The sequence below is a fragment of the Ipomoea triloba genome, chromosome 2 (assembly GCF_003576645.1).
Source record: "Ipomoea triloba cultivar NCNSP0323 chromosome 2, ASM357664v1".
In the NCBI taxonomy this organism is placed as follows: Eukaryota; Viridiplantae; Streptophyta; class Magnoliopsida; order Solanales; family Convolvulaceae; genus Ipomoea; species Ipomoea triloba.
Window position 1 is genome coordinate 16247736 of NC_044917.1, and position 10902 is coordinate 16258637.

The window sequence follows — 10902 nt, forward strand, 5'->3', positions numbered from 1 at the left end:
GACTTCATTTAGCCCTTTTGTCCTTGGAATCGTAAGACTTCAGGTTTAGCTCCTTTTGTGGAATCTCCTCTCGAGATCACTGATCTCGATTGATAGCTTCATGAACCGAGATTCCATGCTGTCGATGCTCTCCCCTGGCTTCATCTTGAAAGTCCTCGAACTTCTTCATGGCCACGGTGAGCTTGTTCTCCTTTTCCTGTTCGTCACCTTCACCAATTAACATCAAAGTATCCCATACCTCTTTTGCCGTTTTGCACTTTCTCACTTTTGGGAAGATGGTTTCGTCTATAGCTCTGAAGAGAATGTCCTTGGCAATATTGTCCAGGTTGTTTCTCTTCCTATCATCACTTGTCCATTCTTCCCTAGGTTTTGGGATGTACTTTGGTGTGTCTTGGGTTTGAGCTGCAGCAGTATTGACCATTAAGATTTGACTGGTCCAGAAGTTATAACCTCGGCCATCTCATCATGGAGGGCTGATAGATACGCAAGCATGCGTGTTTTCCAGTCATCGAACCTGCTAAGATCAAAAAGAAGATGTCTCGACAACATGCTTTTTTATCTCGTGCTTTGAAAACTTTTTAAAGATTTTCAAAGAAGATCTCTAGGCAATATAAACAAGGTTTATATCGATCAGAGAACTTGCTCTGATACCAATTGTTGGTCCCAAGGGGATGGGGTACAAGTCTAGAGGGGGGGGGTGAATAGACTTGTATAAGATTTTGCAAATCTTTTTCGACTTCTCGTGTGTATTGGACTTAGGATGTTTAGGTCCGATACCTCACAAGATGAAGACAAAGTTTTATGCGCAGCGGAAAAGTTATCCCCTTTTAGTTAGCACGAGTTTGAGTTAGTTCGAGAGGTGCGTTATATGCAGTGCAGTTCGAGAGTTAGAAGAGATAAAACAGAAGTAAATGCGAGAGAGATTTTTAAGTGGTTCGGCCAACCCGCCTACGTCCACTCTTCTTCCAGAAACTCCCTGGAAGGATTGCACTAAAACTTCCCTTTTTAGTACAATATCGAGCGCTTGAGCTTTGATCACGAAGCCCGCCTCAAGCCTCAGGTTTTTCGCCCCGCTTCTTGTTACTCCACCTATCGAGCACTTGAGCTTTGATCACCAAGCCCCTCAAGCCTCAGGATCTTCACAAGACAGCTCCCAGGTTACTCCGCCTCTCCTCAGGTTTTTCTCCCGCTTCCAGTTACTCCACCTCTCGAGCACTTGAGCTTTGATCACCAAGCCCGCTCAAGCCTCAGGATCTTCACTAGACAGCTGCCAGGTTACTCCGCCTCTTCTTGCTTAATCCAAAGCAAGGACCTTTGGTTGTCACAGTTGAGTGTAACAAGCTCCAATCTGACCAAAAGCTATCGTTGAATCAACTTCGATGTAGAGCAGCTTCGGTCACCTTCTAGATGTATAGCAGTTAAGCTTTGTAACTCTCTCAAACACTAAGATGTGTTTTTCTCGCTGTTTTGAATATCAGGATGATATTCCAAGTTGAGCACTTGCACTTTTGAACGTTTGAATCAGACACCTCTTAAGATTTTCGAATGAACCAAAACTTGTGTCTTCACGTCCTTTTTATATGAGAGTTGAGGAATAATTCCGTTGGAGGGAAAATTATTCCGTTTGAAATGTCTCCCCATGCTGTGTATGGGACTTGCATCTTTTCAGCATTTTTCATGGAGTGGTGGTCTTGTAACTTGAACCTTTTGTTTGGTAGTGGATATTCCATAATCCACTTTCTTGAGTCCATGCTCCACTTGCTACTTTTGGTAAAAGTTACTCTTTTTAAATTCCCATTGATCCTCGTTTTAGGGAATAAGACCGACTTTGGATTAGTGCACCTTCTATCCGTTTGTTGTGGAATTCTGATGTGGCATCCACTTCTGGCACCTCCTTAATATTTTCTCCATGATATTCTTCTTCTCCAAACTTTATTCATGCTTCCTGACCGTCATTCAGCCTTTTGGAGAAATGTCAGTTTATCGAGACCAAATTGATGTCTCGATTGTGATGTCTTGATCCCCATGTATCGAGAGATCTATCTCTCGAACTCTGCTTATGTCTCGAACTGGTTGTTGTATCGAGAGATCCTATCTCTCGAACTCTGCTTATGTCTCGAGACTTAGTTGATGTCTCGCAGACCCTTATTCCTCCAGTGTTGTCCCGTGCCTTCTTCTGATCTATCTATTTATAAGATTACAACACGAGACTTTCTAAGATGTTCACACAAGTTTACCTTAAGCTTAAATATTTTCCGAGTTGAGCTCAAGTTACCCGGTTGTATTTTCGCTCTTAGTTTACTTGTCGAACTTACATATAATTTCTATCTTTCGAGACTTAGGGGATTATAGGTTACATTTGGTATCATCAAAACCTATTACAATATATTCCTAACAGTAATCCTTCAATCCAAGCTTTGTAGTCTTCTACAATGGAGTTTTTATCTAAACTAAGAACTGAAAAACTAAAAAAATGGAGAAAGTTCTCCAAAGGAAAAACTAAGGAAAGGAAAACTAAATTTCTGGGAACCTCCTCTGAAAATCTATCAAAGGGGTTTAAATAGTCTCCGAAAAAGCAACCCTAATCAAATTTCGCGCAGTGCAGTCTCTACGCCTGCTCACACGCGTGTGAGTGTGCGTGGGAGGCTACTGGATTATTTCCACGCACGTTCACACGCGTGTGGCCATCCTGTTGGGTCCTCCAGGGCTCCGTTCTTGCCTGGTTCGCTCTTTAAGCTCAACTTTTGCTCCTATTTGCTCCCGGGGCTCCTATTTCACCTCCTCCATGCTAAAAGTAGCTTCTGTGTGACGGTTAGTGATTTTCAAGCATTTATGAGCACAATTCATCATGTAAGGATGCTATAATCGTGGCAAAACACCCTAATATGAGCTTAATTCATCATGTAAGGATGCTATAATCTAACCTCCCTAGCTTTGCACAAACATTTGAGGTTTAAGAAATTGTCATTACACCAATCACCTCGGTACTGATTCATCTCTCATTTTTAATAGACATTGAGCAGAGTGAGATGATCATATTCGGGTACCAAAAATTTCTCCCTAGCAGCATCACTCTCCTTTGCCCTATTATCCTTGGGTCTGAAGAAAATTGAAGGTACCGAAAGCATGGATACAATGGTGAGAACTTCATTTAGGCATTCTAGTTATTCCCCCATCAAAAGCATCTTAGCAAGAGGAGGGTCCAATGGGAACTCCACCATTTTCCAACCAAGATGAGTTAGATCCCCAACATTATTGAGTGTACCCAATACCCACAACTGATACATAGAGTTGAGGATGTTTTCCTAAGGAGGAGGATCCATAAAATCAAAATCAAACAAATTCAAAATCTTGAGCGACTTAAACAACAAAACTATATTGCCAAGATGGGTCCTCTGAATTTCTAGCACAGGGCTTGGCAGCATTTCATTGTGGTAAGCATCGCAAATTTTACTGTGGATTGCGGTCCACAATGGATTGTGGACCGCGCATCAAAACGACATCGTTTTGATTAATGAAAACAGACAGATGAAACGGCTTCCGTTCCGAGCAACTGCAGTTTCCTTTCAACACAACTACAGTTTCAGACGGATGAAACAGCCTCTGACAACTGCAGTATCAGTTCAACACAACTGTAGTATCATTTGAGATGAACTGTAGTATTAGTTACGGAGATTTACAGGAGCCGTTTCTCCCACTTATTGAAATGACGTCGTTTTGTGACCATGGTCAACAGTATAACAGCCGGGTAAGCATTTTCAGTATAAAGTTGGTAACAAGTACTCGGCCCAGTTCTACCAGCTCGCCTAGCACGCTGGTCTGTTGCTGCACGACTGACAAGGAACACTTGGAGAGCATCCATACACATTCATGGATTGTACATACACCTTCATCTTACCATAACCAGTATCAATCACATACAAAATTCCATCAATAATCGAGGATGTCTTAGCAATATTTGTGGTAGGGGCATTTCGGTCTTTGGTTCGGTTTTTTCGGTTTCGGTTTCAGTTTCAGTTTTAAAAAATTTAAACCATTCGGTTTAACATTAGAGTTTGGGTTTCAGTTTCGGTTTCGGTTTTAAAAAAATTAAACCATTCGATTCGGTTTTCGGTTCGGTTTAAGTCCCAAAATTTAGTGTTTCCTAATTTTCCGAACATACTATCACATTATCCATATCCAAAATCTAAACATTATATAACAAAAATAGCAATTCAAAGTCCAAACATACTACTAAGTACTAATTGTGAGGTAAAGAACAATTGTAACAAACAACAAAAGTGCAAAGTAGAGAACAAGCTATAAAGAAATCAAATAAAAACTTTAAGAGATACCAGTGAGAATAGGAATTAAACGACGAAGCAGGCGTCAAGGGACTTAGATTTACTTCTTTATTATTATTATTTTTTATTGTTGTTGTTGTTGTTATTAGTATTATCATTATTAATTTATTATTATTATTATTATCGTTCGGTTTTGTATTACTAGTTCGGTTCAGATAAACCGAACCGACCCTAATTTGTGGCAACAATATAATGCATTGCGCTTTCCTTCTTAAGCCTTTTGGAATATCTTAACCTGCAAATCAGCAGGTAGTTGGGAGTAAATAGGAAGAATAAGTAGCTTGCTAGGGAGTATTGCTAAGGAGGTGGACACTATTAACTGTTCTATTCGCTCTTGAAGTGCATAACAAGTAGCTTCGATCTCATCTTGCCCCGTCATAAATATGAGTATATCACCTGGAGCTGCACCGCTAGTTATGTGGATGCTAGATTGCTGGTCATAGCCTGCTTTACTGCAACCTCTACATAATCTTCATAGGGGGTTTTGCTATACATGATTTGAACTGGAAATGTTCTCCCAGGAATGTGGAATATTGGGTACAACCCCGAAAAAGTTTGAAAATTTCTGAGCATTGAGTGTGACCGATAAGCTTAAAATCACGCCTTCGGGGAACAACTTTTTTAAGTATTCTAAATAGCACATCAGTGTTTAATGATCTCATGTGCCTCGTCCATTACAATGGCAGTATGACACTATATTTTTCAAGATCATCTTCTTCTTTCAGTAGTGTCTCACGTAGAAGCACACCATCTGTCATGTACTTGATAACCGTGCTAGGCCCAGTCACATCTTCGAAAAAAATAGCATATCCTACTTTATGACCAAGCTCAGTTCCCATTTTTTTGCTAACTCTTTTTGCAACAATCATAGCTGCCACGCGCCTGGTTGGGTACAACCAACTATCCCCCATTGGTTGTAAAGCCATCTTCATGTAAGTACTAGGTCAGTTGTGTTAATAAAAATACTAAGTCAAAATTCTCTTGAAACTCCCTGAATTGTACCAAGTTCTTGTGACAATATTTTTAGTTCAGCAGATAGTTCAAAAACAGGTCTTAAGATGTTTTAGGCTTATAGTAGTCTAGTTCAGTAAATAGTTCAGAAGACCTGAAAGACCTTGAAGACAACTTACTGAACGAAGAACTGTACAAGAGCAGAAAAGATGTTCAGAGTTGGTTACTGAAACTTCAACCGCTTACCAGATTCAGACAAGGATATATATATGACCCAACTCTCTCTATGAACGGTGTTGAGAAAAATTACTTTGAAGATCTAGACTTAAAGTTTTCATCTACATGATTACAAGAAATCTTGGCAAAGCTTACCTTTGATCCAAGATACATTTTCTATGAAGTCATTGGGCAAGAAATCACTCTAAAGAAGTAGTTCGCGCTATCATTGAGGGGGAGCCTCAATTCAAGAAGATCGGGAGATCGAGTTCATGTCAACTCTTCAAGGTTGAACTCTAGGAAGAAGCTGTGATGAAATTCTAGAGTGACCATGTGATCTACAATTGTATCGGTGGTACATTTCATATTGTTGATCAATGAAGAGTTGGGCAATCAGAGTGATGCCCCCCAGATGTAGGAACTGAGGTTCCGAATTGGGTTATCAATTGCTTGAGTCTTTTACTGCTTTACAAGTTTCTTTCGTTCAGTTCTGCTCCATTATTCATCTTGATCAAATCTTTGCATTAGGTCAGAACGTGTTAAGTGTCCTCCAATAAATCTAGCAATTAGGTTTTCAATTGGGAGTTACTCACAACCTTTAGGACCTTGACTCAGTTAGTCTAAACTTCAATTGGTATCAGAGCACAGTCTCAAGATTATTCTCTTGATTTACGATCCTTCGAAATCTTCTCTTTTTCCTGTCTTACTCTAACCTTGTTTTCCTTCAAGATTGATTGCTGTGTCTGTGAAATTTCTATGGAAGGACAAGCCAGACCTCCGTAGTTGATCGGCACCAACTATGGCTACTGGAAGGCCAGAACTAGGATCTATCTTCAGGCATAAGGTGTGAATGTATGGAAATCAGTCACTCATGGGTGGACTCATCCTGAAAAGACTCAAGAAGATAAATCTGAAATTCTGACTCTAGTCGAGCAATGGACTGTTGAAGAAATCACTGACAGCGACAACAACAACAAGGCACTCAATACTATTACTGGGTCACTCGATGAGGGCGAATTTGGTCTAATCGCTGGATGCAGCTCTGCAAAAGATGCATGGGAGATACTGGAAAAACTCTATGAAGGAGATTCGTCTGTCAAACAAACTAAGATGCAGCAAGTTCACACCAGATTTGAGGAACTGCGTATGAAAGATGAAGAAACCATAGTCGAATTCAACGCTAGGGTTCAAGAATTGAAGAATGAAGCTGCCGTACTGGGTGAGCCGTTTTCATCGGATAAACTGGTTAGAAAAATTCTTCGATCCTTGCCGGTACGTTTCAGAATGAAAGTTACTGCAATTCAGGAAAGTGTAGGCTGGGAAAAGAAATCTGTTGCTGAATTGATGAGCAATCTGAGGACATATGAGATGGACATCCTATCTCAAGAAAATAGTTCCAAAAAGTGGAAGAATGTGGCCTTTATTGCTGAAGGATGTGACTCAGATGAAGAAATCGAAGAATTGGATGATGAAGCTGTGGCAATGATCACCAGAAACTTCACCAAGATCCTAAAACAGATAAATCGTAGAAACAGAGGAGGTAAGAATCAAACAAACAGATCAAACAGTTCTTCCTCACCTTCATCAAATTCATATAAATCTGTTGGAAAATCATCAAATTCGAACTACATGAAGAACTCCGGTCAGACAAATCAATCTGGACAATATGCAAATCAGTCACGACCTAATCAATGGCAACAGGGTCCTAATCAATGGCAACAGGGTGAAAGTAAAAACAAGAATAAAGGAATTCAGTGCAGAGAATTTGAAGGTTTTGGACATATCCAGGTAGAATGTGCCACTTATCTCAAAAGAAAGAAATCCATGAAAGTTACCACCTGGAGTGATGAAGAATGCTCAAAAGAAACGCAAGATGAAGATGAAGAAATTTCAGGGAACTTTGTAGCATTCACTATTGCTGTGACTGAACCCCAGTCCGAATTGGATTGTTACTCAGATCAGGAAGACGTAGACAAGGTGTCCTATGAAGAACTTGAACAATCTTACGTTCAACTGTACAAGAAATGGGAGATTCTCTTGAAAACTCACACGACAACCAATTCCAAGAATGAATTCCTGCAAAAGATCATTGAATCACTGAAGAAACTAGTTGCTGACAAGGATGCTGAACTAGTTGAGTCCAGATCTCAAGTGAAGATGCTATCAACTAAATTGGAAGCTCTAAAAAGGCAAATTCAAATGATGAACACAACATCAACTCTAAATCAGATACTTGACTCTGGTAGATCACCCAACATTTGAAACGGTCTGGGGTACACTCAAAACTCTCAAAAGACATTCCCTACAAAATTTATTCCTGCAGGCACAAGTATTGGGATAAGGACAGATGCGAATCAGAGAAACCTCAGAAAATATATTCCGACATGTCACTACTGCAACAAGAAAGGGCATACAAGACCAGAATGCTATAAGTTTTACAATGATCAAAGAACAGAAAAATTTCAGAAGAAATGGATCACCCCTGTCTGTCGACAAATCTGGGTAAGAAAGTCAGATCTAGTCTGTTATTCTATGCATCTGGAAAAAGAACAGGGAAAATGGTATTTTGACAGCGGTTGTTCTAGACATATGACCGGTAACAAAGAGTATCTTAGGAATGTGATACCGTATACTGGACAAGTAACCTTTGGTGACGGAATCAAAGGTGATATTATGGGAATCGGTATTCTCAATTTAGCTGGGCTGCCCTCCCTATCAAAAGTTCTACTGGTGCACGGTCTAAAAGTAAATCTGATAAGCATCAGTCAATTGTGCGACCAAAAACACAACGTGGGATTCACTAAATATCGATGCATTGTCAAGGATCAAGAAAACAAAACTATCATGGAAGGTACAAGATCCTCTGATAATTGTTATACTTTATCTACTGATCTTTTGTGTTGCAGAACTACTATTGACAATACAGGGCTATGGCATCAAAGACTTGGACATATGAACTATCAAGACATGAATCAACTCATAAGCCATGAATGTGTAAGGGGCATACCCAAGTTCAAAGTCAAGGAAACTGGCATTTGCGGCCATGTCAACTTGGAAAACAAACTAGAGCTCCTCACAAATTCTATAACCACATAGGAACTTCTTCATGTCTCGACCTTCTACACATGGACTTAATCGGACCCACACAGGTAGAAAGCTTAGGAGGTAAAAGATATATACTTGTTTGTGTTGATGACTACTCTCGTTTTTGTTGGGTAATGTTTCTCAGGAACAAGTCCGAAACTTTTGAACACTTTGAAAAACTATGCTTGAAGCTACAAAAAGAAAAGGGGTCACACATTGTGAAAATTGTAAGGATCAGGTCAGATCACGGCAAGGAATTCGAAAATCAAGATTTTTCCAACTTTTGCTCCAAAAATGGAATCAGTCACGAATTTTCTGCCCCAAAGACCCCTCAGCAAAACGGAGTAGTTGAACGGAAGAACAGAACTATTCAAGAGATGGCTCGAGTATTAATCAACAGCAAAAGTCTTCCACAATTCTTCTGGGCAGAAGCGGTACATACTGCGTGTCACATAATTAACAGAGTTTATCTCAGACCAGGGATGTCTCACATGCCGTATGAACTGTGGCGAGGAAGAAAACCAAGTCTGAAATACTTTCGTGTTTTTGGAAGCAGATGTTACATATTAAATGACAGAGAAAAGATTGGAAAATTTGAACCCAAGAGTGACGAAGGCATATTTTTGGGATACTCATCTAACAGCAGAGCATATAGAGTCTTCAACAAAAGAATCAAGACAGTTCAAGAATCAATCAATGTAATTGTGGACGATCAACCGCAAATGATAAACGACTATGTGCCTGTCCCTGAACATGATCAAAGTCTAAAGAAACCATATGAAGAAAAGATAATTAAGAAAGCTGAGTCAGATACTGACTCAGAGGATCCAGAACCAGATACTGAACCACACATCAAAGGTGATTCACAATCTACTTCACAACCAAAGTAGGTGCCAACTCATATTGAAAAGAACCATCCTGCTGAAAATATACTAGGAACACCCACAGCTGGTGTTCGAACAAGAGGTATGTTGAGAGGCAGTCTTGCTGAACTATCCGGATATGCATGCTACACCTCAAAGTTCGAACCCAAAAACTACAAAGAAGCACTTCAAGATGAAAACTAGATAAGAGCAATGCAGGACAAACTTGCTCAATTTGAGAAGAATGACGTGTGGGATCTTGTACCATGTCCCCAAGATGCGAATGTAGTTGGAACAAAGTGGATCTTTCGAAATAAAACCGATGAACAAGGAAATGTGGCAAGAAACAAGGCTAGACTGGTGGCACAAGGGTATTCACAGATTGAAGGAATTGACTATGAAGAAACGTTTGCCCCCGTTGCCAGACTTGAGTCTGTCAGACTATTGCTCGTTGTATCCTGCATTCTGAACTTTCAACTGAACCAAATGGATGTTAAGACTGCCTTCTTAACTGGACTGCTCATCGAGGAAATTTTTGTTGCTCAACCTAAAGGCTTTGAGGACCCATATCACCCTCATCATGTCTACAAACTGAAAAAGGCTCTCTATGGTTTGAAACAAGCGCCAAGGGCATGGTATGAACGCCTCACACAATACCTTTTGAAAAATGGATACAACCGGGGTGGAGTTGATAAAACACTCTTTGTCAAAAGGACATCAGATCACATAAATGTAGCCCAAGTTTATGTAGATGACATTGTGTTCGGCTCAACATCGCCTACAAACGTCAAACAGTTTATTCAAGTCATGGAAAAAGAATTTGAGATGAGTATGATCGGGGAACTGACATGTTTTTTTAGGACTGCAAGTTAAACAACTAAAATCTGGGTTGTTTCTATCACAGACCAAGTATGCACAAAACTTGGTGAAGAGATTTGGTCTCGACTCGGCCGAGGAAGCCAAGACCCCTCTCTCCATGACAGTGAAACTCACAAAAGACTCAGACTCCAAACCAGTAGATGGAAAGCTCTATCGAAGTATGATAGGAAGTCTGTTGTACCTAACCGCAAGCAGGCCTGATATAATGTTCAGTGTAGGACTATGTGCACGCTTTCAAGCTGATCCAAAAGAAGCACATCTGAATGCCATCAAAAGAATCATCAAATATGTGAAAGGAATAGTAAATCACGGGTTATGGTACTCTCGTGATTCAGGATCTGAACTACTGGGATATAGTGATGCTAATTGGGTAGGAAACCTGGAAGACAGAAAAAGCACATCAGGAGGGTGCTTCTTTCTAGGCAAAAATCTTGTCTCATGGTTCAACAAGAAGCAAAATTCTATCTCCTTATCGACTGCAGAAGCTGAATACATAGCGGCTGGTAGCTGTTGCGCTCAACTTATATGGATGAAACAGATGCTGAACGATTATGGTCTAAAGTTCA

At 40.1% G+C, this 10902-nt stretch overlaps 1 protein-coding gene and 1 pseudogene across 1 annotated transcript; one reads left to right on the top strand and one right to left on the bottom strand.

The window, feature by feature from the left end:
- Positions 1-5684, bottom strand: part of LOC116010827 — a 29711-nt pseudogene extending 24027 nt beyond the window's left edge.
- A 625-nt stretch (positions 5685-6309) lies between these two features.
- Positions 6310-8606, top strand: LOC116010828. The gene is made up of 3 exons (XM_031250331.1): positions 6310-6354; positions 6405-7752; positions 7834-8606. The coding sequence occupies exons 1-3, from the start codon at positions 6310-6312 to the stop codon at positions 8604-8606; spliced, it is 2166 nt and encodes a 721-aa protein (XP_031106191.1).
- Positions 8607-10902: the final 2296 nt, after the last annotated feature.

What these genes read in the sequence shown, in the direction of transcription:
- LOC116010828 (XM_031250331.1), top strand. Translation starts at nt 6,310, where the DNA reads ATGGCTACTGGAAGGCCAGAACTAGGATCTATCTTCAGGCATAAG. An exon ending in GATCTATCTTCAGGCATAAG is followed by an intron (nt 6,355 to 6,404) that starts GTGTGAATGTAT and finishes CATCCTGAAAAG; the next exon opens with ACTCAAGAAGATAAATCTGA. An exon ending in AAATCAGATACTTGACTCTG is followed by an intron (nt 7,753 to 7,833) that starts GTAGATCACCCA and finishes TTATTCCTGCAG; the next exon opens with GCACAAGTATTGGGATAAGG.